Source organism: Chinchilla lanigera, unplaced genomic scaffold, assembly GCF_000276665.1.
Source record: "Chinchilla lanigera isolate Chin_1 unplaced genomic scaffold, ChiLan1.0 scaffold00003, whole genome shotgun sequence".
Classification (NCBI taxonomy): Eukaryota; Metazoa; Chordata; class Mammalia; order Rodentia; family Chinchillidae; genus Chinchilla; species Chinchilla lanigera.
This window is the reverse complement of record NW_004955404.1, coordinates 10,549,050-10,575,406: the sequence shown is the minus strand read 5'-3', so window position 1 is coordinate 10,575,406 and position 26,357 is coordinate 10,549,050. Positions and strand designations below refer to the sequence as shown.

The 26,357-nt window shown below is 36.5% G+C and overlaps 1 protein-coding gene across 4 annotated transcripts in view; it reads left to right on the top strand.

The window, feature by feature from the left end:
• Pcca (propionyl CoA carboxylase, alpha polypeptide) overlaps positions 1–26,357 on the top strand; it is a 401,509-nt gene that overhangs the window by 143,742 nt on the left and 231,410 nt on the right. For all 4 annotated transcript variants that reach the window (XM_005374054.2, XM_013516015.1, XM_005374053.2 and 1 more), the window contains exons 7-8: positions 5,462–5,593; positions 20,201–20,237. In XM_005374054.2, coding sequence (XP_005374111.1) covers positions 5,462–5,593; positions 20,201–20,237 — 169 coding nt within the window. The remainder of the gene's footprint in view (positions 1–5,461; positions 5,594–20,200; positions 20,238–26,357) is intronic.

Genomic DNA, 26,357 nt, shown 5'->3' with positions numbered 1-26,357 from the left:
TTTATTTTTTTCTCCGGTACCAGGAACCTTGGTACTGGGAATTGAAGCCAGGGCCTTGTGGATGTTAGGCAAATGCTCTACCGCAGAGCTACATCATCATCTCCATGAGGAATGTAATTATTACGTATTGCAAAAATGTACTAATGAAAAATAAAAACTGAAAAAAAAATTCTTGGTTCTTTACTGAAGTATTTTACTCAATGAAGTATAGTATTCCATTTCCTTTTGACATAACTTGTGCTGTCAGAGTCTGGTACTTTTTTTTTGTACTGGGAATCAAACTCAGGACCTCATGCTTGCAAGGCAGGCACTATGCTGCTGAACTGTATCCTTGGCCCTAATTTAAATGTTTGCTCTGTACAAGTTAAATAACCGTTTCATTTTGTTTTCTTAAGTAATAATAACTAGAATGTATTTTGGTGTTGCTCATTTTGAGTTGAACTTCTCAGGTGTGGTGTAATGTGCACTTGTAATATGAATTTCCTTTTTTTATTTCAAGAAAGTTTTCTTGTTATAGTTGTGCTCCCCCCCCCCACTTGGGTTTCTTCAAGAGCTCCTATTATCTATACGTTGGGTGCTGTTTGTTTTGCCTCAGTATTTGTCATTTTCTGTTGCATTTTTAAAATTCATTTAAAAAATTAAATTAAAAATATTTTCCTTTCACTTATGAGGCATGCGTGATCTGTTTTCTTTATGTGCTCTTATTTTCCTTCTAGTTTAACCTTCACTTCTGAAATGGTTTTCTTTTTCACTTCTAATTGTATCTTGAATTCTGTCATTGAGCTTTTCTAATTCTAGACTTAAACCGTTTCCTTTTTTCCTTGTGGTACAGGGAATTGAACCCAGTGCCTTCATGTTGCGCTACATTCCCATCCTTTTTTTTTATTATGTGACGCGATCTCACTGAGTCGCTGAGGCAGGGCTTAAGCTTGCGATCCATTTGCCTCAGCTTCCCAAAATGTTGGTGCACAGCCGAGCGATCCTATGCCCAGTTCTGTTTCATAGAATTAAAAAGTCTTCTAGCTTGCTTTGGTGTGGTAGATAATAGTTTTGTTCTCTTGTGTTGGTTTACCTTTCTTGCGGTTTTTGTTTCCTGCATGATGTTACCCTGATTTTGGTTTTTCTTGTAACTTTGCACTTTTATTTTGATACTTTGATACTTTGACACTTTGACACTTTGATACTTTTGTTTAATTATGTGTAAAGTTAGTTTTGTTCTCTATTTTTTTAAAGACGTATGGATTTAGAAAAATGAATGGCATATGGTCAGAAATTCAAATACTAGGACACAGATAGTTCCAATACTTGTCTGTTTTTGAAAAATAATTTTATTGGTACATTTTAGGTGTACATAATGATCACATTCCTTATAGGGAATTTGTACTTGTCCATAATATATCTTGATTCTTCTTTTTTCCCCAGTCTCCCTGTTATTCTTTTTTTTTTTTTTTTGCCTTTTTGAGACAGGGTCTCACATTGCAGTTCAGGCTGTCCTTGAGCTCACTTTGTAGCCCAGGCTGGCCTCCACCTTGCAACGATCCTCCTGCCTCCGCCTCCTGAGTGCTGGGATTACAGGAGTGCACCATCATGCCCAGCTCCATTATTCTTTTCGATGCTCATATTAACATTACTATATTCACTAGGTATCTCCTCCTATCTGCAGTTCTATTTCTCCCTTCCCTCCATGTTTTATTTTTAGTGCTAGGGATTGGACCAACTTTTGCCTCTTAGGCAAGCATTCTACCATTGAGCTATACTCCCAGGCCTGACTTAACTGTCTTGAGTTTTGAAACCTTTCTTGCTGATTCAGTTTATCTCTTATGCTAACTTCCTGCACCAATTCTGGAATTGGCATTTTCTACCAGAAAAAAAATTTTTTTTCTTTTCTTTTAGGACAGAATAGTGTTGAAATACTTTGGCAGTTTAGCATATGGCTGTCTTTTCTTGTCTCTTGGTGGGCCTAATGTTGGCATTTAAAAATATCTGAGTTTACGGTAGAGCAATGTACTAATTGGTAGTATTTTTAAGAATCAAATATGTGTCCTTCATTTTAACTTTCACAGATGATAATTTCAGTTCTTCATTCCCAACATGAAGCCTGTGGTAAATTAATTCTCATTATTTCTTTAACATAACTGTTCAAGCCTCTGATCTTTTTCCCATTTGTCCATCAAAAATTTTCCATAAACATAAAAAAATCACCAAATGTAGGAAATGGTTGGAATCATGGTTGGAATCACTGATTTTGTTTTTTCATAATTGTTCCTGTGAATCACAATTATTTTCCACCATTGATGGAAAAAATCACCACTGTATATAACCAGAAGACATTTATCTGTATTCATTTGTTTCACTCATGGTGAATTTAAAAGGACCTTAAAAAGCATACTTTTAGAAATAAATCTTATTGCCACAATGTGTAACAAAAGATAGTTAACAAAAAAATAATCCAAAGGTTACTAGTGGATGAAATCTGGCCTCATGTTCTAAATGACACACCTGATTGGTCAAGAACTCAGAACTTTTGAAATATGCTGTATCACTTTTCGATTACCGTATTGTCTTATCCTGACTTTCTTCCTCTTTTTTTTTCCCTTCTGGTCACAGAATTCTGAGTCAGGAGTATAGAATGCTGTTTTCTTGCTTTGCTTTAATTACATATAAAAGCCAATTCAAGGAGCTCTTCCAAGCATATTGGTAAAAAGTTAGTTCACTAGGGTATTTGTTTGAGTAGTTATCCACCATACCGCTGGCTGTTTTTCTTTTGTGTTGGATGGGACAAAGAATAGTCACTAAATACTTGATGTGAGCATTTTTCTGGACAATTTTGTATTTTGGGGTGAGTAATTTTCCTCAAATTAGAATACATGAGAAAAGTCTGGTTAATCAGTGGCCCAGGCTGTTGGGCTCCTATTTAATCAGAAGTTTTACTCTATAATCATAATGTATTTTGAATGTTCTCATTTATATTATCTCTTCAACTCTTTGTGTTGGTATTCTGATTGCTTGATTACATCCACCTGGCACAGTGGTTTTTAAAAAGGATTTATAATAAAATTCTTCTGTCTTAGCAGGTAAAATGAGAATATGGAGAAACAGTTGATAATTGAAGTGTGATTGTTTCCTCTTGCCTTTTACATAGTATTTAGGGAGTCGCAGATTTGGGATAAAGAGAAACGAGTGTGATTTCTGTCCTGGTCAGATAGACCTCCTGGAGTGGTTTATCCAGTCTGAGACAGATTATATGGAGGTTTGCTGCTGTTTTCTTTTCATATAGTACAGCTCTACTTTTCCTAGGTTTTATGTTTTGTGGTTTTGCATGAGATTTTTTTCATAAAAATAAGGTTCTGTTAAAACTAAACATGAACATTTGATGGAGTGCCACTTTCTGAACATCTGTTATGGCTGAAGAGGTTTCATATATGGAATTCTGTCATTTGTAACTGATAATTGTAAGTATGTTGTTATAATGTGTATTGGAGTTCTGTGCACCTAGAGGTGTTACTGTTTTCTTTTAGTCTGGACTTCTGGATAATGAACAAAACTTAATAGTTGTAGTAATAAGCTTAGTGCTTTACATTGATGGAATTAAGGGCATGTTACCCCAAGATATGACAACTTGACATAGTGAATATTAGAAGCTGAAATAATTTGAGAAAACAGAAGCAGGATTCTCCCATGAAGCAGGCCATAAAACCTACGAAGGATTTTCTGACTCTTCCATGAAGCAGGTTGTAAGACGCTCATGTGAGAGCTGTCTTCCATATACCCGGAGGAAAGGGACATCTTTATCTCCAAAGGCAAAGGGACACAGAGAGCAACCCAAGAAGACAGGCTTTTTAAAGTTTTCCCCAGTTAACGTTTGTACTCTTTTCTCTGTCATTTTTCTATGACTGAGCACTCTTCACTACACCTTTTTAAAAACCTTCAAGATTAACTGTTTCTCCAACTGGGTCTTCATTTCATTATGCAGATTTGTGTGTCATGTAAAGCGTATAGGAAATTGTGTGGTTTTCTCTTGTTAATCCCCCTACCTTTGCCCCATGAACTCAGGCCCTCCACAATGAGCTACATCTCCAACCCTTCTTTTTTTTATTTTATTCTTTTTTATTTTAAAAATAAGAGGAGGAAAACATTAACAGACAGACAACCATTTACAAAATAGTAAAAGAACAATATAGACAATACAGAGTTACAAAGTGGTAGGAAATTAACAATGCTTGTTGTATTACATATTGATATCTTCAAAGTGGTTTCTCATGAAAACAGAGACATGCAGTATTGATCAATCAAGGACTCATTAACTGTTTCTTTCAGCAAAGAAATAGAAGACAGTAGAATAACTATGTTAACTATCCTGTATATACATACATACAAAATTGCTCCTTCTTTCCCTTCTCTTTTCCCACATCCCAATTGCCCCTTACCCTTGAGCGTTTTTGTTTCATTTCACAGTATCTCATACCTCCAAGTTTTTATTAACTCTTTCAGGTTTACACTAGTGAGACAATGCAGTACTTGCACATGCAGGTCATTTTGAGACAGGATCTCACTAAGTCACTGAATTAGCTAGGCTGGGATTTTGTGATCCTTCCAGGGTATCAGGATTTTTTTTTTTTTTTTTTATTTTTAATTTTTTTAATTAATTATTTTATTTTTATTTTTTATTTTATTTTTAAAAAATTTTTTTACAGAGTACCAGTATTATAAGTGTATGCCATCATGTATTTTGTTGTCCCTAGCCTTTATTTTCATCATTAGCATTTTGGGGTACACTTGTCAGGGAACTAAAGATGGCTTGTACAGAATAGTTTTTTTTTCTTTAATTGAAAGCATACTCTACCTGGTTAAGTTCCCACTCTACCCTTTACCCTGGTCAGAATGATGTGTATAGGTTATAAGCATTCTCTGTTTTAATTCTCTAAGTTATTGTGATCTGTTTATGTTCCCTGGAATTTAACATCTGGTGGTTTTCATCCATGTCATCCCCACAGTGAACTCAAATCCTGGTGCAGAGTTGGCATTTAGTACATGTGGATATTTGTGCTGTACTGTGGATTGGGATGTGGGCTATTAAGGGTACAAAGATTTACAAGGCAGTATAAGGATGAACTTAATGTTTTGCTTGGGTGGTGCAGGATATGGTATGTCAATGTCACATCATAGGAATTGCTTTCCTGAGGAATACTGTCATTACCATGCAGGAGTTCTTCATTATTTTTGGTTACTTTTTATGACTATGTGCACACAGCCTGTATGCAAAATACAGCATTATGTATTTTAAAGTGTTGACTCAGGTGCTTCTAAGGTGTTTTTGCTATAAAAATATAACGATCATCAATGTATAGTTATAAATATGTAGTTATACATAGGTGAATGGGTTTTCTTTTTATAAAATCATAGCTCCATATTGTGCTGTGTAATACTTTCGTTATAAATTTCAACTTGTTTTTCTCCACAGGCAGCAGAAGATGTCACTTTCATTGGGCCTGACACACATGCTATTCAAGCCATGGGTGACAAGATCGAAAGCAAATTATTGGCCAAGAAAGCGAAGGTTAACACAATCCCTGGCTTTGATGGGGTAGTAAAGGTGAGAAACTATTTTATCCTGATCCTTACAGTACATGTCCTCAAGTCATGTACTTGTGGCAATTGCAGGAAAAATGTAATTATTACTTCTTGGAATGCATATGAGGTAAAAAAGAAAATCAGTCTTATTTACAATATGGATTATTTTCAGTGGCATAAACTAAAGATTGTAAAAACCATTTAAGCATTGCACTTAATGAATCAATATTGACATACACTTTCCAGAGGAAAAAAGTGATTAGAGCTATGCTGTGGGGGTTGGGGTTGTAGCTCAGGAGTACCATACTTGCCTAGCATTGGTGGGGTCCTGGGTTCAATCCCCAGCACTGCAGGGAGGGAGTGAGTCAAATCTCTGGGTTTAATTTAAGTGTTTTATATATTCTGATGTTCTACGTTTACTTTGGGCTTTTCGCCGTATGCATAAAGTATAAATTGTAATCCTGTTTCAGTGGAAGTGGTGGTATAGCTGTCGGTGACTAGATCTCAAACATTGAGTAAGTAGCTTTGGAGCTGGAAGCTTCTGAGGAGCAAACGCACAAATTGGGGTATATGATCTGCCATGCCCCTAGGAAAAATTATTCACTTTTTTCTAGTGAGAAGAAAGTCCCTATGTAGGTTTTCAGCCTTGTGATTTGAATTAGCCTGTAAGAGTTCGTCATCTTTGTGTTTCTTTGTATTCCTTTTGACATTTTGTGTTGGACAGATTTTCACTGTGAAGGATCATTTCATGCATTACAGGAGAGCTCCAAAGCTGGGCTCCCTGTTTAATGAATATCCTTAGCCCGGTGCCCGTATTTACATGTATGCTTGGCCCTGCATTGCTTCAGGTTCTGCATGCACTGATTCTGCCAACCTTGGACTGAAAATATTTGGGGAAAGAAACGTGCATCTGTCTTTTTTTTGTGTGTGTGCATCTGTTTTGAGCAAATACAGACGTTTTGTTTTATTCCTTAAGCAATACATGTAACAGCTATTTACATAGTATTTAGTTTGGGTTTTTAAAGTAACCAGGAGATGATTTAAATTGTATGAAAGTAATAGATTATGTGTAAATGCTACTGTTTTATATAAGAGATTTAAGCATTCTTGGGTGTTGGTATTGCTGGGAGGTCTGAAACCATTTCTCTGCAGATGCTGATGGAGAGCGCTATATTTGCCTCACTCAGTCTGTTTTCGTTCATTTTCTTTCTTTTCTCTTGTCTCAAGGAAGGTGAGGTGTTCTGTATGCTCTTTAAAGCCAGTTCCTCCTCTTGTGCTCCGGATATATCGATTCTAAACATCACAGGGTACAGTTTTTACTGAGTGTCTCCCCACCCTTTTTTTTGTTTTTTTGAGACAAGGCTCCTTTATACAGTTCAGGCTGACCTTGAACTTACTTTGTAGCCCAGGCTGACCTCAAATTCGCAGTATTATCTGGATACCTGAGTTTAAGTTCTTTTGGGTATATGCTTGGCAGTGGAATTGCTAGGTCACATGGTTATTCTCTGTTTAGCTTTCTGAGGATGCATCAGGCATCCAAATCTTTGTGTATTCCCCCTCCTCTTTTGTAGTCCCCTCTCTTCAGTTTGGGTACACTCTATAGCTGTGTTAAAGGTGATGGTGTGCAGCTCAGGTAGGTTACATTTCATGGTAAAGGTGAGGGATGGCAAAGTGATCAGGTGTCACTCCTGTGATTGTCTTATTCATTATGTAGGGCTTTGTGTTGTAGACCAGAAAATAAGATTCTTGTCGCTGGCTTGATGAAATAAGTGCCAAAAAGCCCACATGGCACCAAACTGTGGGTGGCTCCTCAGGACCTCAGGGTGGGTAATTGCCATCTAGGATCCAGCAAAAACTGTGGCCCTCAGTCATACAGCAACAAGGGAATTTGTAAATTGTGCTCACCACCTAAATGCAGTTGCAGCAGATTTCTCCGCACAGGAGTCTCCCAAGAAGGTGCAGCCTGGCCCACACCCTGAACACACTTGTGCAGGGCTCTGTGCACTGTGCTGCCTTGGCCTCACTAGCCCTTTGGCTGTTGGGTGTCAGTTCCTCCTCGCTGTCTTTTTCTTTTTTCATTTAGTACAGGGATTGAACCTAGGGCTATATTCCCAGGTCTTCTTTTCATTTTTTATTTTGAAACAGGGTCTAAGTCACTAACATTGCCCACATTGGGCTTGAACTTGGAATTCTCCTGCCTCCCAGAGTGCTGAAACATAGGTGTATGCCACCACACATGGCTTCTCCTCACCTTCTTGTTTGGAGATGTGTTGCAGATTGGTGTACAGATTTTCATGGGTCACTGCGGACTGTGATCTAGTTAGCCTGAATATATCTCTTTCCAGATACGTGGAATTTCTTTCTGACAAAGAATCTGCCCTATTCAAAGTCTTCAGTTTTGACTTTAGTCACAAGCTTACTGATGAGTCAAGGTTTGAAATAATTCTGGCTCAAGGATAAGTAGCAGAGAACTCGGGTTCAAGGAAGAGACCATCAGGAGAGCATGTGTTGTGGCAACTCTGCTTGCACAATAGACTTTTTTTCTTAATAGGTGTAGTGTAGGAAGGGGCTGTTCCTTGACTAAAGGTCCAACGGTGCTGGTTGTGGGCCCGGACATGGGAATGTGAGGACCACTACCGGTACCTAGGTGTTTGCTAACTGTGAGGGGGAAGTGCCTGTGTAACAGTGGAAGGGATTGAGGTTAATGTTGTACCATCTTATCAATAAAACTTTACGTATTTATTCATTAATAATTAGCAAAGATTCATTTGCTTTCAAATGTTAAAGGGGAAAGTAGAAACTTAATTTTCTGTTGAACAGTCCCTACTATAGTTTTTTCCCTTAATTCTGTTAGGTGATACAGAATTATTATTTTTCTGTGTCATTTCCGTTTATAACACCTGCACATGTCTTTATCAAAGACACCTGGTGTTTCATTTCTGAAGTAGAAGCACTTAGTTTTATCTGTAAGGTCACCAGATTATTCTGGGTCTTACTTCACTTTTTGTTTTTAAGCTCTTTCAAAATGAATAGTGTGGAGTTGAAAATATGACGATATAGTTCTTTCTCAGCTAGTTTTTCCTTGTTTATATAAAATTTTTTATTTCTGGCTTGAGGCTGTTCAGAAAGACTGAAGAGGAAGCTGGAATCACAGCAACTCTGTTTTCCTCCTGAGTGCAGCCTGAAGGTGGTAGCAGGATCATCCTGGAAGACCCATTGGGCTTGTCCTTCCTTACTAGCACACCTGGATTAGAATGACCTATTGTTCACAGGACCTTGTCCAACGTTTTCAGTTTTTTTAAACCCTTCTGGTTACCTATGTTATTTGAAGTTAACTCATTCTTAGGGTCTCCTTCCCACTTTTTGTCCAATATCTTCTCTCTGAGGTTCTTACCAGCAATAGGGACTAGTTGATACAAATCTTGGGATGCTGTTTGTCTTGTGTAGGCTTTGGAAGTCATTAGCAGTGCTTTTCAGCTCAGAATGAGACCTTGGCTTTAATGCAGTCGTAAGGGACTTGGCCTATTCTTTCAGGGGTTTAATTTTAAGAGGTGAGATTGCTTTGCAGGTTGCTGGCCAAGCAGAAGGAAAGGGGAGGTCGTCAGAAGAAGAAAGAGTAGGGCATGGGAAATGGAGGTGAATAGACTGGAGAAGAGTGGTTGGATAAATATTATTAGGCTCTAGAGAATGTGACTTTTTCATGTTTTTATTTGGCTTTCCTTATGCTTTTCTACTCCCTATGACCTTTGTGTTTCCCATGAATTTTGTAAGGGAATAATTATTAAATCTGAAATTTTTTGGGAAGCTTCCTTATTTGAATGAAGGAAATGCAGAACACTATATATTTGAGATTTTGTTTCCTTTTTTTCTACTCTAAAGTTTGCTTTCAAGTGAACTATTCATTTTGAAAGTTTCCAGAAGAATATACTATAATTTGAAACTATCCCTGGTGAAATACTGAGACCACAGACTTAGCTTGAGATAAACCCATGAGAATCTCACAATGGCATATTAAATATGTTGTGTTTCTCTCATTGTGGGCTCTCAACCCAGTGGTTGGCTATGTGTAATTGCAAACCTGACAATATACATGCCTTAGTAGTTTATGATTTGGGGAGATCTCTCCCAGATCCAAATTTCCATGAACAAAACAAGTCAAGACTAAGGAAAATGCTCAGGGTTCCTGAGTAAGTTTCCTTCTGTTTGGACTTGAGTTTAATGAAACCTAAACTGTTAGATTTAAAGGATCTATGGCTATTCTATTCCTTTTGAACTTTGACTTATGACTTACAACAGAAAGCAAATAAAATAAAATAAATGCAGAGGGTATTTTGTTAGTTAACAAGGAAGGTTTCCTGTAATAATAAGCTTTTCCAAATCTTATCAGAAAATCAAGGGATTTCTCATTCTCATTGTTCTTCAAAAGGAAATTGGAGTTCCATCCTATATAAGCCTCATCTCCCCACAGTTCTGGGGAGATCCCTGAGTGGATGGCTCAGTGGGCATCAGAGGAGCACGTAGTTGTCAAATCTTGACCTGTGTTATTAGTAGGTCTTGAACAGGTCAGTGAAACCTACAAGATTTCTTCAATGTATTGGTATGGTGGACTGCACTGGGTAATGGACTTGGTATTGTTTGTTTAACAGGTTATGTTGATTGTAGGGAGACTGACTTTGAATTTGTAACCTTTGTTCCATTGAATTTGGTAAATACTTTTTCTACTTGAGAAAGTAGAAGAAATGAAATCCTTTTCAATTGTTTTCTTCTTTGTACATATTAGATGTAACATTTTGTTCTCAGATTATCGTTATCAGAGAACGTTCTGTTCACAGATTATCATTATCAGCTTTAACTTTAAGCATGGTTCATAGCTTTTTTTTTTCCGGTATCGGGAATTGAACTCACAACCTCATACTTGCCAGGCAGGCGCTGTGCTGCTCAGCTAAATCCCCAGCCCTAGTTCATAGCTTTTAGTAGCCAAATCTTGAGCTGGGCTATTAGTTTGTTAGGCCATAATTGAACCTTCAGGTTCTGGTTTTCAGATAAACACTTAAAAATTATCTTAAAGAAGTATCCTTTTGTATTTCTGGAAAATATGTCTAATATTAGTTTTTGTTATGGTTGACACATTGTGTCAACTTGAGTCTAGAGGATCAGCTAAGTGACTCAGCAGGTCTGTGTCCTGGGGTGAGAAGGACATGCCCTTCCTGCTCTAGTATGTTGTTCATTGTGTCAATGTGAGCAGTTTAGAAGGGTAACTAAGGGACTGAGCAGGGTCTTTACTTTGTGTTCATCCTGAGCATGTGCAGGAGGAGGGCTTGGAGATGGTGTGGGTGTCGGGGGACAGCCAGTATAAAATATAAGGTGGGAAAAGAGACTTGTTCCTTCCCTCTTTCTGCTCTTGTTGCTTTTGGTGTTTTCTGCTGCCGTGAACTGTTGCCCTCTGCCATGTGCCACCCTGCCTTGGAGCCAGCCAAGTATGGACTGAAACCTCCACAAACTGTGAGCTAAATAAACCTTTCCTTCCTTAACTTTAGGCTTTCGGTATTTTGTCTTAGCAACGTGAGAAAACTAACCAAGACAGTCTTATTTCTAGTTAACTTTTATTTCTGACACAAGAGGCTACACATATTTTTCTTTTAAATTTTGTTAGGGAGATTTCTTTTGTAGTAATTTCACATTCATTTGAAACTGCACTACTTTTCAGTTTGTAGTTTATATTGAAGATTAGATTAGTTTAGATTTATTTAAATTAGTTAGATTTATTAGTTTAGATTTATTAGATTAGTTTAGATTTATTTAGATTTATAGAAGAATACTTTTGAGTGTGTGTATGCAGAAAGAACGTCATCCCCCACACTCAGTGCTGAGTACTGAACCCAGGACATCATGCGTGTTAGATGAGTGCTTTACCACTGAGCTGTACTCTCTGCCCAACATAGATGTTTGTCCGTGCAAATAAATAATATAAATTTTTGGACTATTTTATGGTGTTAACAGTTTGCACTGGTAAAACACATATACTAATTTTAATATAGGTAGTTCTTATTTTAATTCATAGCGTTGTTTAACCTATAGTATTTTTAAGACTAAATTCTTTGTGTGTGTGACTAAATTCTACTTTTTTTCCCAAGTGATTTTTATTATCAACCTGAGTAAATTAGTGAGGTTTCAATTGGTTTCATTTTTAAAAAAAATTTTTGGTCCTTTCTCATTTGAGTGCTTGGGATGTTTTATGGAGGTAGTTATCCACACTTCTTTATTTTTATTTTTTGTTTGTGGTGCTAGGCATTGAACACAGGGCCTCACACTTTCTAGGCAAGCACTCTGCCACTGAACTACATCCCTGGGGTGGCCCGTACTCTTAACACATTGTGTGAAATGCTAAAGTGGTCTTCTGGAACTGTTTTCTTTATAGCTTGTTACTCAGTTCTTGGATCATTCTTTTTATTACAGAAAACCTAATGTTTTTTGGGGGGTGGGGAGGGAATACCAGGAAGCGAACTCAGGACCTTGAGCTTGCCAGGCAGGTGCTGTGCCGCTGAGCTATCCCCTTGGTCCAATAAACTAGTGTTTTAAAATGTAATTCTTAAGTAGTCATATTGTATCGAGTATTTAACAAGTTTAGTTTTATTCAGTATCTTACTGACTTAATCTCAAGAATTTAAGAACAGAGTGAAGAATATGCAGGTGAAGATTGAAAGAGAGGAACTAGAATCCTAGTTTAGTTAGCCAAGAACAGCATTGCCACAGACCTGATTTCAAAGAACTTAAAGTTCCCTTAGGGAGACCGACAAGTCCCAAACAATACATTTTGATAATGCTAAGCTTAGGGTGCATGGAGCTCATATATGAGGCACAGTAAAACTAGTTTTAGAATGTCACGGCATATTTTCCTATGAACATGATAGCTAAGTGATATCTGAAGTAATAGTGATTTTAGCTAAGAAGTGAGAGTTATGGTGGTCTATACCTGTTTCAGTGGAAATACCTTTATTGCAAAAGCTTGGAGCTGAGAGGCCATTGGAGCTCTAGAGAACTGTGTATAGGGTGAGAGTGGACTATAGCAGGAGGAAGCTAGACAAGATATAGATCCAGATATAGGATCCAGGCCATTCTTGAGCTGTTGGGTGTCTCTGAATAGTTTCATGCAGAAGAGTTAGCATGATAGAATTACGAAATTAAAAATCTCATTTTGGTTTGCTGTGTGGAAAATGGGTTAAAACAGAGTTAAATTCAAGGTTGGTATACAACCTAGGTTCCTCTTTTTTTAGTCCAGGCAAGATATAACAGGAGCCTAAAAGTATGGAGATGCAGCAAAATAGATGTGTTTAGAAAGATGGTGAGTGTTGAATTTATAGGATTATGTGATCTGTTTGTGAGGTGTGAAGTACGGGGGGAGGAATCCCCAATGATTATTTTGCTAAGCCTGCGTTTAAGATTCATCTGTATTTGCTGTGCTGTTTTTACAACTGGTCAGATGTGTACTAAAGTTTAGAAAGATTTGAAAGTACACTTAGATTTCAGTATCCTTGTATTCAGTATCCTTAGATTCAACCAAAATGAGACTGACAGTAGTTGGAATAAAATGTGTCTGTACTTAATACATCAAGATCTTTTTTTCTTGTTATTCTCTAATCAGTACAGTATAACAACTATTTGGATAGCATTTGCATTGTGTTAGTTATTGTAAGTAGTGTAGAGATTTAAAGTATCTGAGAAGATGTGCATAGATTATATGCAAATACAGTTCTGTTTTCTGTAAGAGACTTGAGCATCCATAGATTTTGGTATCAGGAACCACCTCCATGGATACCAAGGGAGAAGTATATATTAAAACAGAAAGTGTTCTGGCTTCTCTTAGACTAACTGGAAAACTCAAACCGTTCCTGAGCCCAAGATTATTGATAAGTCGTACCGAGTAGTTGAGAATGACTTTTGTGTTCAGATACAGCTCTTACTCATGGTGTCTTGAGCCGCACCCCCGCTAGAAGCCCATCCTATTCTAGGGATACATTGAGGAAAGTAAGCTCCCAAGTAACTTCCGTATGAATGAGTAGCAGTATTCTCATCCAGAGACTAGAGAATTAAAGGTTAGAAATTAGGCTGTAGCAAGCAAGCAAGAATTGTAATGTGGACTATGGATGAGTTAGTCATTTTGACAGTAATATCACTATAAAAATATATTGTATGTTTAAATCTGGGGAGGATGATTGTGTTGGCTGGCCTTTATTGTGGGTTTTTCCTTGCTCACCAGCAGTTCACAGATTATCTGATCCAGTGTGTTCTAAGAGACAAAGTGCCTTGTTTTTGTATTATTATAGTTCTATGGTATAAAAGTTCAAGGGAAAGTAATGACACAGGATATAGCAACTAAATCCAGGCGAGGAGGGAACAAACTGGTAGCTTAGGGTGGCAGGCTGTCCATTTTATTACACATTTTGAAACTTAATAGTATGCATACTGTGGGCCAAGTCCTATTCTGGCGTGTTTTAACCTTAACTAATTTCATCTTCTCAATAATGCATGCTGTAGGTACTCTTTTTTTGTTTTTGTGGATACTCTTATTGTGTCTGTTTTACAGATAAGGAAACTGAATTCTCAGAGGCACATTAGTCACTTGATGACAGTCACAGAGTGCAAGCCTTTTGGCCTCAAAGTATAAATAATATAAAGAGCAAAATAAAATAAAGATAATACAAAACAGGGAATAGATCTTTTGTAAAAGGAAAGGAGACTAAGAGATGGAGGGAGGGGATGAAAAAAGGATTAAGATGTGTTATGTACCTGTTAAATCCCCATGATGAATGTAATCACTATATACAGCAAACATATACTAATAAAATAATAAAAGTTTAATATCTGTAAATTGAAATACATTTGAACCCACCCCTACCCCTCCATACTAGAGATTGAATCCAGGGCCTTTGCCCTGAGCTAGAATTCCAAGCCCTTTTTAACTGTGAGACAGGGCCTCACTAAATTGCCAGATTGCCCAGACTGGATTTGAACTCTCAATCCTCCTGCCTATGCCTCCTAGAGTGCTAGAATTTAAGAACTGCACCATCAAGTCCAGCTTTTTTACCTTTTAACATAACTTTAACCTGTAGCCCTTCTGTTTGAAAACTTATTGGCATGTGAAATTTAATTTAATTTAATTTAATGAAACACTTTACTTAAAAATTACAAATAGGGATGGGTATGTATTAAAGTGTTTGGCTAGTATACATATAAGAAAGGATTTCAAACTGTGAAGTTGAAACCTGTGTTTCAAGCTTTGGAAAATGTATGATACAATGAAAAAATGTGCTAAGAAACCAAGGGTAAATAGTGGGCTTGGGTTTGCCTGATGTCAGCAATATTTCATTGACTGTCCTTGGTTTTAAACTGAAATCTGGCTCTCGAGTTCCTGCTCTGAACCACTTGCTGTCATTTATGTTAATTTGAGTAGGCCACCGTACACATTGGATATAAGTCTATTTGCTCATAAAACTGGTGTTCTGGAGATGAGTACTTCCACTGGCGTTTATGAGAGTGTGTCTTACCGTAACAGACTTACTTTTATGAAACCTGATGGATGGGTGCTTATCAAACAATGTGTTGATCATCTGTACCAATTTGCTAAGCTCTGGGGATTCTGTATACAGCAAGACAGAGCTAGTCATTTCCCTTGTGGAGATTAGATGTGGGGGCGCTGTCATAATTGAACAACAGGGTGTAATGTGATCACACAGCTGTGGTGTATAAGCTGGATGGGGAGGACTGGAAAGGCTTTCCAAAAGAAGCAACATTTCGGTGAAACCAAAAGCATGTCCTGTCTGAATCCAATAAAAATAGTCATTTTTCTCTCACCTAGAGTACTCCTTCCCATTCATACTCCTCAGCTCCCTCTCGGCTCTCAAAGTGTTCCTTCATTTGTTTGTTCCTTCCTTTGCCTCTCTTGCACTGTTCATTGGATGCCTCCTACATGCCAGGTACTCTTCTAGGAATTTGGAGTACTGACCCATCTGGACAGGAATTTCTGCCTTACATTTTAATAGGAGCTTACATTTTAATAGTGTGGAGAGATGGACAAGGTAGGCAGTACCCATAATAAATAAGGAAATGATATGCCAGATTCTTCAAAATGCAGCCAGGATAAAACCCTTCATCGCCTTGCTCTTAAGTTAAAGTTCACTCTCTTTAATGTGACTTGTTGAGACCCCAGCCATTTTGTTTTTCACCATCCTCTCATGTGTTAGGTCTCTTTTCAAAGTCTCTATGCCTGAGAAGATGCTCAGGAATCTGTTTCTGAATTTGAGTTCCTTTGTTGTCACATGCCTGCTTTGCCACTTCTATGTAACATGCATCACTAATATCATTTCTTAGCTGCTCTGTAATGTTTGAGGCCTGTCTTTTCCATAAGCCTGTAAATTACGTGACAGCTAGGACAATGTCTTCTTGTCCCTCTCCTTTGCCCGTAGTGTCTTCAGGACTCAGTACATACCTGTCTTAGTATGGGTTGATTCCGTGAAGGAGAAGGAGTTCCTGGCTGAGCTCAGCAGCCATTCTTCCATGCAAAGACCAGGCAGAGTGTCTGGGATTTGGGGTGTAGGGTAAGTGATAGCGGAAGGGACTGGGGCTTAGAAGTGGCATAGGCAGGAAGGATTAAAACCAAGTTTGAATTGGAAATCATGAGCAATTTAAGTGAATTTTGGGAATATGGTTTTTTTAAAAAAACAATCATTTATTAAATAATTTTGAAAACACCTTCAGCATGGTTGTTTTTAAACTACAAAAGTAGTATGAACTATGAAATTATGATTCTTCTGGTATAAAACAAGTTCCTAAGGGTGTACAATGCTAAGTAAAAGTTCCTTTTCCCCAACTCAACTGAACTTTTCCCTTCCCACCTTCTTTTTCTTTTTTTCTTTTTCTCTCTCTCTACCCATGTATCCTTCCCTTCCTCCTTTCCTCCCTTCCTTCCTTTTTTCCTTCCCTTGGTACTTGGAATTGAGCTATATCACCAGCTTTTTTTTTTCCAATTTTATTTTGAATCGGGATCTTGCTATGTTTTCCACACTAACTTCAAACCTCCTACCTCAGCCTCCCAGTTTATTAGCTGGGATTACAAACATGTCCTACCATGCCCATTTATTTCCTCTCCAACTCTTAATCTTACATTTGAGCAATAATTTAAGCTGAGTTTTTGTAGCTTTTTTTACACGGCATTTATTCAGAAGGGTATTGCCATCTTAATATGAATAAAGGCACGTTGTGTATACTACCACTTGCTTTTTCTTCCCCAAGTTTACTAAATACCTCTTGCATATCTTCAGAGTGTAAGAGTTACTCTCTTAGAGATGACAGGAAACTAAGAGGTAGATGTGTAGAGATGGGGAAAAGGATCAGGGGAATGAGGAGAAAAGAGAGAGAGGAATAATGGGATTGCAAGTGATCAAGGCATGTTAAATGTATATACCAATTTCCCGAAATGAACCACCTTTACCATTCTGTATTACTAACAGGCAGGCAGGCAGGCAGGCAGGCAGGAAGGAAGGATCATCCTTATATTTTTCAAGGCCATGCAGTGTTCCGTTTTTATCAGTGTAGTGTTTGTGGTACTAGTCCACTATTGAAGGCCTGTTAAATTTTTTTTGAAGGCCTATTAAATTGCTTCTCAGATTTTTTGTGTCAATATACCAACATACTGAAAATGATAAATTTCTTTATATGTCTCTGTGTGCATGTGCATGTGAGTATCTGTAGGGTAACTTCCTACGAGTGAAGCTGCTGGGTCATGAGACACACGTCCTCAGATTGGTTTTGAAACTGTTGCACCATTTTCTATGACACCAAGGATGAGAAGTGTTTATTTACTTTTAAGTTACCACTCTTAACCATGATCAAAAATTAATTTGCTAGGTGAAAATGAGATCTCATTGTCTTAAGCTGCGTTTCTGTAATTATGACTAGATTGAACATATTTCATATGTTATCCTTTTGGATTTCTTTTTATTTGAACTTCTTTTTTTTTTTTTTTTTTTGGTCTTTTTGAGACAGGGTCTCGCTCTGCAGTTCAGGCCAGCTTTGAGCTCACTTTGTAGCCCAGGCTGGACTCTAACTTGCAATGATTCTCCTGCCGCAGCCTCCTGAGTGCTGGGACAGGAGTGCACCACCACGCCTGGCTGTTTGAACTTCTTACTTAACCATTTGCCCACTTTTCTGGATGATTGTTGATCTTTTTTTAGTTCTTTGAAAGCTTCCCTCTCTCCCTCCCTTTCTCTTTTCTCTCTCTCTCTCTCTCTCTCTCTCTCTCTGCTTGTAACTTTACCTGGAAGTTTTACAGTATCATATATTGGTACTATTGACTTTGGAGCTATATGGGAATTTTTATCTTTTCAAAAGTAATTGTATTTAGCCCAGTAATAAAATAAATGTGCAGAAAGACCATATTGTAGCTGAGTGTATTTAGTAGTTTATTTGTGAAGCTAATAATAGGATTTTTAATGTTTAGTACATAATAGGTCTTCATTAAAGATTTGTGGGGGATGAATGACAAGTGAAAGTTAATTTTTAAGGGAGTTTGTTTTTATGTGAAAGTTTATTTCATAGAATTTGATTTTTCATAATAAGAAAACTTAAGCACACTGATTAGTTAAAATGTAGCATTGTTTTGTAGCAGGTATCTTACAGAAATACTAGGTTTGTGGCAGTTAAGCATTTTTAGAAGTTGTGCTATGTGTAAATACAATTTTCTTTATAAGCACATAACACATCTATAGTATGTATATGTATAAATAAATGGCAAAATCTAGCTAATGAATTTTATGAATTATTCTTTAAAACCTGCATGTTAGTTCCCTCAAGTTAACAAACATTTTGGATAGTAGTTTAATTTCTCTGAGGTTATCTTTGACAAATACACTATTACACATTTGAAAGAAATGTTAAAAGTTTCCTTCTAGGCTTATTATAATCCAGTCTTCATCAGCCATCACTCTTCCTGCATTTTGTTCAAGAGGCCCTAATTGTTCGCATTTGGCAGGTTTAACACTTCCTGACAGAGAGGCTATTAAAGGCGAGTATTCTCCAATAACTGTCACTGGCTGGAACAAAGAGCCTTCCCACTCAATGTGTGGAAACCACTAACATTCTTAAATGACCCTTTTCATGGATTTTTATCCTTTTAAGCTAAAATTTGGAGAACGTAGGGTCAATGAAAACAGCAAGGTGTAATAAAGCAGTAAACCTTGATTTTGGGGGTGCTGTTGGGTGGGAGGTATAGATTTATCTCTGACTTGAAAACAATTGTTATTTGGAAAATCTCATTAGCAGATGTGACTGCTTGGAGTAAAAAAGACTTAAAACTGATGTCGCTTTCAGGACTGCTTTGAACTTAACAAGCACCTATTTGTGGAGCAGACTGACTAATGAAAGGAAATTAAATTTTTCTGACAACTTCCCCTGCCAACCTCCTTATTCAGAGGGTGTTATTAGGTACTGAAGACTTTTAAGGAAGTTTTTTTTATTAGACATAAACGAAGCAGTTATAAACATCCCCTACCTCTGATTTAGGGGAAGATTCTCAGGGTTGTTCTACATTTTACATGTATTAATTTAAAAGCATAAAAATAGCAGGCTTCAGTTCAGTATTTTGCAGGTTTTTTTTTTTAAAGTCTAGGCATACTTACCAGCTGGTGGTTTCAAAAACACTATTGATAGTTTATTTTCTGTCACTCAATTTAAAAAAGTAGAATTGAGAAGGAGCTTGAAGCTCAGCATTGTCTTCATTGTTGTATGGGAAATGTGTCAGGAGTATTCTTTGCTGGGTGTTAGGTAAGAGTTAATGATCAATGAATGACTTAGATTCAAGGGAAGTTCCTTCCTTTTAAGCTACTTAGAGGTACAAGTGGCCTTAGTTGATAGTTAGCAGTAACTAATCCTTCTATCAGTAAACTTTTCCTTTGTACTAAACTGTTTGGGAAGGCATTTTATTTTACCCCTTAGAGTTTGGCAGGTTTTTTCTCTAAGGTTCATCTGAATTTAAGATTTTCATTTATGTAGCAAGCTACAAGTATAAACTATGTATCTGAAAAAGAGAGGTGAAATAAAAGTTAAGGCACAAAAGATAAAGGAGATTACCATAAAGAATTTTTAAAATTTGGTAATTCCTACAGATACTGGAAATTTACTTTATTTCTGGAAGATTGATCAAGCTCCTCCCAAACAATAGAGAATCAACTCCCCCTGCTGACAGAATCTAGGAAAACATGATGTATAAATATTAGAAACAAGCTGGCTGTGGACAAGCTTTAATGATCTGATTTATGATTCGGTATTGATTGTAAACATCCAAATTCTGCCTTTAAATTCCAGCAACTACACCAAATCATTGGCAACTCTGGTAGTGCTTCCTGCCAGCTCATTTCAAACTCCTTTGAGTTTCTTAATATAATAATGATGAGGTAGAATTTACATTCCACTTATGGTATTAATTTTACATTTCTCTGAATGAAAAGGGTTAGAAGGTTGTAAAATTGAACATTAAATGAATCAGAGGAGACAGTAGTGCAATATACGACTGCCCTAAAGACATTGTGCAATGCCTCATGGGATTAATGTTGAGTCTCATTTCCTGCTGTTACAGGATGCAGATGAAGCCGTCAGAATTGCGAGGGAAATTGGTAAGTTCTTAAATTAACTTTGGTAAGGTTTCTATGTCTTTCAGCAGATTTGGCTGAGTAAACATGTAATAAGTAATTCCCATAAAGCAAGTACTATTTTAGTAGTGTTAGGTTTCTGATTACTTGTTGCTCCAAAGAATTTGTCAGTTGAATTACTATATCTTATTATTAAAATTGACTTTAAAGAGTAATTAGGCCTCTTTTGTAAGATGAATTGCTAGTTAATTAAAGGAAGGAATTGTCTTAAAAATCCTTAATATTGGATTTAATGTAAATTTGTATGTAAGCAGTTGAATATAAGGTTTATAATGTTAAATACATGTGTGATTAAAGTAAAGGTACCATGTTTGACAAGATTCTTCAAGGTTTGCCTGTTCCTAAAATATGAAATATCACATTTTAAAATTTTATCTTGCTAGGAAAGATAAAATAGAATGTGGGAAATTAGAACTGAATATTCTGAATGGAGTAAAAGGTAAATTAGAGGCCATTTTAATGACTATTGTACTTTTTCATTAAAAAATATTCATGGTGCTCAGAGAACAATTGTATTTTCAGTATCTGCTAATTGAGAAAATGTGTAAGAGCATACTGTTATCATGGATTAACAAAGCTGCTAAAAACTTTACAGTTTTATTAAATGAATCAGTATTTGTATTCATTTGAAAGAAATGTGTAGCAGGTGAGAGAAATTAGGCAGTGCTTATTTGGGACTCACAACCATCTTTAAAACACCCTACAATTCCTATTTCCAAATTTTTCAGCATCCACACTAACATTTCTTGTAGTCTTGTAGTTTTGATAGTCTTGTTGTTTCTAAATATAGAAAAAAATCATCTATAGTTGGAGAGTATTTGATTTGGCAAAATGTATATTGTTGTAATGTATAGAAATATGGCCTGAAAGTGATCAGTCACATTAATAAGTACATTCTTTGCGAATTGGAACAGGCTAGCATAACAGTTCTTTAGTGATTCAAAAAGTTATTTGACTTGTTGCATTGGTCTTTTTAGTCTGGTTTGGCTAAATGATTTCAATTTTGTTCCTTGTTGTTTTCTTGCTTTGCATAAATTCCCTAGATTTAATACTAGGCCATAGGAAAAAAATCTTACTTTATCCATCTACATCTCTTAACCATTTCTTTAGAATTGTCAACCTTTTCAAAAAAAGAATTTTGATGTTTCACAGTAAGATTTGCTACATGCTGCATAAATCAAAAGTTTGAACTTTTTGGCATTCTTCAGTGCTAAGAGGCATATCTCCTGGCTTTTGAGGAGACTTTCCTAAAATAGTTGTATTGTACTATATAAAATTTAAAACTCCTCATTCTAGCCACCTACCTAATAAGGCATAATAATACTATTTATCATAATAATAAAAACAATATTTGGGGAATTTTAGGGTAATAAAGGGTTAGAAGAAAGTTCTAGAATTATATTGTGGTGCCACATTCTGAATTATGAATCATCAACTTGTATTTCCTTTGAATAAATGGTAGCCTGCAGATCACTTTGCTTGCTTTTGTGTTTTTCTTCCACCATTTTTATAACCTGTGACTTTTAAGATAAACAGCTAATCATGATGGCTTCTCTCTGATCAGTTCTCATTACTTTGCTGCCTTTCTTCCATATTTTAATGCTGGGCTTTACCTCTTTCTGTTTTTTTTTTCCCCTGCTGATGTCCCCTAAGTTCAATCTAAATTTCTTTTCTTTGTACTTGGGCATGTCCACATGATTCCATTTATAAATTTCTGCCTTTTTTTCTAATTTTTCCCTTATTATCTCACTTGTGAATTGATGATCACGATTATAACTACTAAGTACAAGTGTACTGGTGTTTTGCTTATAGTGAAATAAAAGGAAGCCATAAAATTTGAGGTGAAATAAAACATAGTAAGGAACCAGGGCCATCAACTTTTATAAAGCTTTTGGAATTTCCCTGAGAACCCATTCTGAATCACCACAGAAGCCTCCCATAAAACCTTTTCCTTAAAGTACTAGCTTCTAAAAGAAATTAAATTACATATTACTAAAGTCTTTTGGTTTTGTGTCGTTTGGTCATTCATCAGTTTTTCTACTACTTTTATTGGATATATCACATCTTAACTACATTGTGATTATGGTGGACCATTTTGAGTTCATTTAAGAGGTAAACTAATTTTGATTCTTTGGGAAAATATGTTCCTTGTTCTAAACAGCTGAACTATAAAATGTTCAAAGCTATCCATTTGTAAGTATGTGTCATCCTTTTCTAGATTTCTTTTACTTTTTTCAATGTTACATGGTAAAAAAGAGATTGATCCTGTCTTATGTGGTGGTCCCTTATTTCCAGTCTGTACTTCTCTGGGAACAGAAACCTTTGCTGCTGAAGTTGGAAACTGTTTTCAGCGTTGATGTTATAGGTGCCTTTTACATAATAGCAGCCCATATTTATAGAACAGTTTTTTCCATGTGTCAAGCACTTTGGAAATGTTGTTTCTACTGCTCATTCTTATGTTTAATTAGTTTCATTTACATTTATAGGAACCTAAGGATTAGAAATGTTAAGTAATTTGCTCAAGGTCACTGAGCTGCTGGTTTAAATTTAGATTTCTTTGGCTCTTAACACCATGGATCTTTCATTATACTTTGGCTAAACTAATGAGATTTCAGGATGAGAGGTAAAATTCGAGTCATTTTTTTCGTGTAAAATACTGTAAAGTGCTTAGGTACTTTATACATGGAACTAAAGAAGCAGGCATCCTCTGATCATTGTTTGGGGTGAGAGATAGTTAAGACTTAATATGTTACTTAATGTATTTGCTTTTTGGACTCCCTTGTCTGCCTCATTTGCACTCCTAAGTTTTTTCCTTTGACCTCTAAATTCAGAGAATAGGTCTATTGACTCCCAGTTTATCTGTAATCCCAATTGTAGACAACAGTAATGGGTCATCTTGATGTCCATTTAAGTTTGATCTTTTTAGTGGACCAAAGGTCCTTGATATAATAAAATAAACATTGATTCTTGGCAGGCGAGAATTCTACCACTGAACCACCAATGCAACATTGATTCTTGGAAGGAAAAGAAATTGTAAATCTAAACCTGTCTTTTAACAACTTCCAGACCATTCTTATTCTGTTTCTTTGCCTTTCTTACAATCACAAATTATGCTCAATTTAAATAAAAAAATTCCAGTGCTGAAGTCCACCATACTACAAATCTGCTTCTACAGTTTCCAAGTCTCAGTCAGTGTCTCCCCATTTACTGAGGCCAAAATCCAGCACCCACTCCAGAAGCCTCTTGCCCTCATTATCCTACTGTAGATCTATTTGAAGGCGCTGTCAGACCTTTATTCAACGAGTATCCCAGGTTCAGTACTCCCTATCTTCATTCCACCACTCTCCTCCACAATACTGCTGTCTTTTGCAAGGAGTATAACAGTAGTTCTTAACCTCTTTTAAAAACACGTCAAAGCCATTAACCATGTTGCAGACAACATGATATTTTAAAATGTCAAAGAGCAAGGATACACCTTATCCCATCCTGCCCCACCCCTGCTTTAAGCTCTCTAATGATTTCTGTTGCGCTTAGATAAAACACATTCCTTGCTCTGACTACAGTTTGCATGTAATTTTGTGCCTGCCTTTCTCTTCAGTCTCATTTTATGCTGTTCCTTTTCTTCTCTACGTACTTTAGTCACATTAACTTAATTGAATACACCAACTTCAGAGCCTTAGGATTTTTCTTGTGGGGTGGGGGGCACTGGGGACGAGTCAGGAGAGAGGGGACCTGGAAGACTCTTCCTAGTTTTTGTATCTTTGCTTAAATATTATGTCTTTAGGAGAAAATGCTCTACTGTTACTACCCAGTCTTTCTGTCATATAACCATAACTTTCTGAGTAGTTCTCATGATTTGCCAATAATATACTTGTTCATTGACCCCCACAATATTTTATTTTGAAAAATTTAAGCATTTAATAGTACAGCATTTTGAAAGAACTTTATGGTCTACACCTATACATATTCAGCACCAATATTCCATTATTAACCCTTTCTAGATTGTTACTTATCTATGTATATGTTAACCAATCTTATTTTTGCTGTATTTTTAAAGTAAATTGCATATATTGATACATGTTTCACTAAATATGGGTACAGTTCCACTTAGACTGGGTATACACAAGGCCCAGGCTTCCATCCCTAGCACAGGGGGGAGGAAGAGGGGATACTCCAAAATACATGTCATTAATTAAATTAAGTATTTGTGTATAGTTTTGTCTTAGTACAAAATTTGCATGTAATTTGAACAAAACTTGCCTATATTTGCTGATTTTATTTGCACACATCTCTGTAGCAGCGAACTGCACTAAGGTGCTGGACGTCACTGTCACTCCAGAGAGCTCTTTTGTGTTCCATACGTTCTCACCCTGTAGTAAGCAACCTGTTCTGAATTTTTGTACTAAGGATTAGATTTTTAAAAATTGAGATAAAAGTTAAATACTGTAAAATCAGCCTTTTTTTTGTTGTTTTTTAAAGCGACAAAAGAGAGAAAAAGTAAAAATGATACAGAATTTCAAAACAAGATGATAGGAAATTAACAATGGTTATTATATTGCATATTGTTACCTTCAACGTAGTTGCTCAGATTAACAGATACAGGCATGCAAAATTAATCAACAGTGTAAGCACTAACGGTTTCTTCCAGTGAATTAACAGAAATTAGTAGTACAATTATCTTAGTAGTACAGTCTATCTTGTGTGAATATACACCTTTTTTTCCCCCTTTTTTCTTTTCTTTTTTCCCTCTGCCCAGTTCTTTCCTTTTGAGCAGTTAATAAATCAGAATCGCATGTGGAGACATTGTATTGTCTCAGTGTAAGAAATTGAAAGAGTAAATAAGATCCAAAAGGTACAATACATATAGTGAAAGGGAAAGAAACTGCTCAAAAGGAAAATGAGCCTTTCAAAGTGTACCATTCATTGTTTTTTATTTGTCACAAGGTAGAATATTGGACAAAATAGATTTGGGTGTAGTACTATTTGTTTTTTTAAAGACAGGGTCTCACTCTGTAATTCAGGTTGGTCTTGAACTCACTGTGTAGGCAAGGCTGGCCTGGAGTTTGTAGCAATCTACCTGTGTCAGCCTCCTGAGTGCTGGGATTACAGGTGTGTGCTACCACGGTGTCTCAGAAACTGTAAGAGACAAATGAGGTTTTTGTACTTTTATTAACAATTATAAATGTATACACACCAAGATGTAGACTCCCCCTAAAATAAAAACAGATGCTGACAGAACTGAAGGGAGAGATAGTCCTATACTAACAATTGGAGACTTTCCTACTACCCTGTAAGTATAGACAGACCATCTGGACACAAGGTTTTTAAGGGACTAGAGCGCTTGAACAAAGCAACTGACATTATTGACGTTTATAGACAGTTCAAACCAATAACAATAGAACATACATTTTCCTCAAGTAACTATTTAAAAAAGAATGAGTGGTGATTGAATTTAAAAGAATTATTGGGCTGGGGATATAGCTCAGTGGCACAGCTCCTGTGTGGCAAACACAGTGGCCTGAATTCAATTCTTGGTACCAAAAAAAAAAAAAAAAAAAGGACTTGTTGAATGGGAAAAAAATAACCAAATTTCAGCAATTTGTTTTGATTGATGGCTGTTCCCTTAAAATAGTGTGGGATTCTCTGCAGTATATGAGTTCTGTTTGTCCTTTTTCCTTCTAGTTACTGGGGTTTTAGCTGAGGGCCTTCACAATGAGCTATATCCTCAGTCGTTTTTAAATTTGGAGACAGAGTCTTACTAAGTTGCCATTGACCAAGCTAGGTTTACATTTGTGATCCTTCTTTGTATTAGTCTTGTGACTGCCTCTGCCTCTGTTTCTGATTAGTGTGTAGGGACTATAGTAGTCCTTTTTTCCCTGTCCTGGCTATTTTTCTTTGCTTGTCCTTTCCATCTTACTTTTAATGTAGTATGAAATTTTTAAAACGTTGTCTGTTTATAGAGGAACAAATTGTTCATATTTAAGAGGGATAAAAATGCTTGGCCAGTCCTGAAATCTTTATTTTCACCATTCTATGCTACTTAGGAATATTTTCATGTTGTTTACAATTCTGTAGTTAAAGTTA